This window comes from Fopius arisanus, unplaced genomic scaffold, assembly GCF_000806365.1.
Source record: "Fopius arisanus strain USDA-PBARC FA_bdor unplaced genomic scaffold, ASM80636v1 scaffold00059, whole genome shotgun sequence".
In the NCBI taxonomy this organism is placed as follows: Eukaryota; Metazoa; Arthropoda; class Insecta; order Hymenoptera; family Braconidae; genus Fopius; species Fopius arisanus.
In genome coordinates, this window is record NW_011887798.1 from 129,950 (window position 1) to 131,400 (window position 1,451).

The following is a 1,451-nucleotide window of genomic DNA, read 5'->3' on the forward strand; positions in this document are numbered from 1 at the left end:
AGTGTCATGAGACTGGCTATCGCTTATCTCAAGGCTCGGAGTGTCGTCGATGGCTGTGAGTTGTTTTGTTATTAATTTCTTCAATGAAATCACCAGTGATCACTGACTTTTTCAGGCATATCTCAGAATTTATTGGAAATACTGATATTTTTTATGAGACCTTTTTTGTGGAGCTGATCAAGACCTACAAAAAAGGTTTCATCAAAAATTTGAATATCCTCAGTAGATTCGCAGGTATTTTGAAAAAACTATCAAAAACACTGGATTAACTTTGATAATGATTTATTTATTCACTTATTTATTTATTGTTGAATTGTTGCAGTGGCAGAACCACTCACGAAGGCTGAAAAGTTTTCGGAGATGGACACGATGTGCCAGGAAGCCTTGGATGGCTTCATGCTCGTGCTGTCTAACAATGGCGATATGGTCTATCTGTCTGAAAACGTCAGTGATTATCTGGGAATTCCACAGGTGAAAAAATCATTCGATTTTTAATTAATTAAAATTCAAATGATTATTCAATTTTAAATTAATTATTGCTCTGTACAGATGGACATGATGGGCCAGAGTGTCTTCGAATATGGACATCCATGTGATCATGATGAAATTCGTCAATGTCTATCGATGACAGCTGAAGACGTCGAGGAAAAGCGCAGCTGCAATTTTTTTCTCCGTTTAAAATGCACTCTCACTACTAAAGGGAGAAAAGTTAATTTGAAGAGTGCCTCCTACAAGGTAATTATTTCATTTATTGACAGAATTTATTAATGTAATTATGATTAATTAATTATTGTCTAGGTGATTCACTGCATCGGACACCCCATGGTATCTCGTCAGACTGTGTCTGATGCAACTGAGGATTCTGATGTCAGCATTCGTGAATTTTCTGTCTGTGGGTCCTCTGGATCCTCTGGTTCTGGAACTGAGGACAGCCAGGATTGCTCTGACAAGGGAAGTGTCAGACTGTCGAGTGGAATCTCTCTGGTGGTGGTAGGATGTCCCATTCCCCACCCCAGCAACATCGAGGTGCCTCTGGGACGTCACACCTTTCTATCCAAACATAATCTCAACATGAAGTTCACTTATGCTGATGACAGGTGAATTTATGTCTCCATAACTCTCCGTTTAGTCAATAATTAGTTGAAAAATTGAGTAACTTCTGTTGTTGTCACAAGTTTTACGAAAATATCTCCAATACCAAGGCAAATACAGAAATTTTTGTAATAAGCATTTTTCTAGCTGTCAGTCAACTCTACAAAAAGTATTCGACAATAATTCCGCTATCTCCTCAAATTCCGGAGATATTTCGAGACAAGTACCACAGAAATTATTGACTTTACACAATTTTTCCAGTTAATTACAGAATTTATTTCAACAATACGTTAATTATTTGAAAAATCGTGTGAAATAAATTTCCGTACATCTCGAGATATATACCAACAATATAATTA

The 1,451-nt window shown here is 36.8% G+C and overlaps 1 protein-coding gene across 1 annotated transcript in view; it reads left to right on the forward strand.

The window, feature by feature from the left end:
• LOC105268670 (hypoxia-inducible factor 1-alpha-like) overlaps nucleotides 1-1,313 on the forward strand; it is a 2,268-nt gene extending 955 nt beyond the window's left edge. The window contains exons 2-5 of the mRNA XM_011308426.1: nucleotides 3-55; nucleotides 323-471; nucleotides 550-735; nucleotides 799-1,313. Of these exons, the coding sequence (XP_011306728.1) occupies nucleotides 3-55; nucleotides 323-471; nucleotides 550-735; nucleotides 799-1,101 (691 nt within the window). The 3' untranslated portion in view covers nucleotides 1,102-1,313. The remainder of the gene's footprint in view (nucleotides 1-2; nucleotides 56-322; nucleotides 472-549; nucleotides 736-798) is intronic.
• The last annotated feature ends 138 nt before the right edge of the window (nucleotides 1,314-1,451 follow it).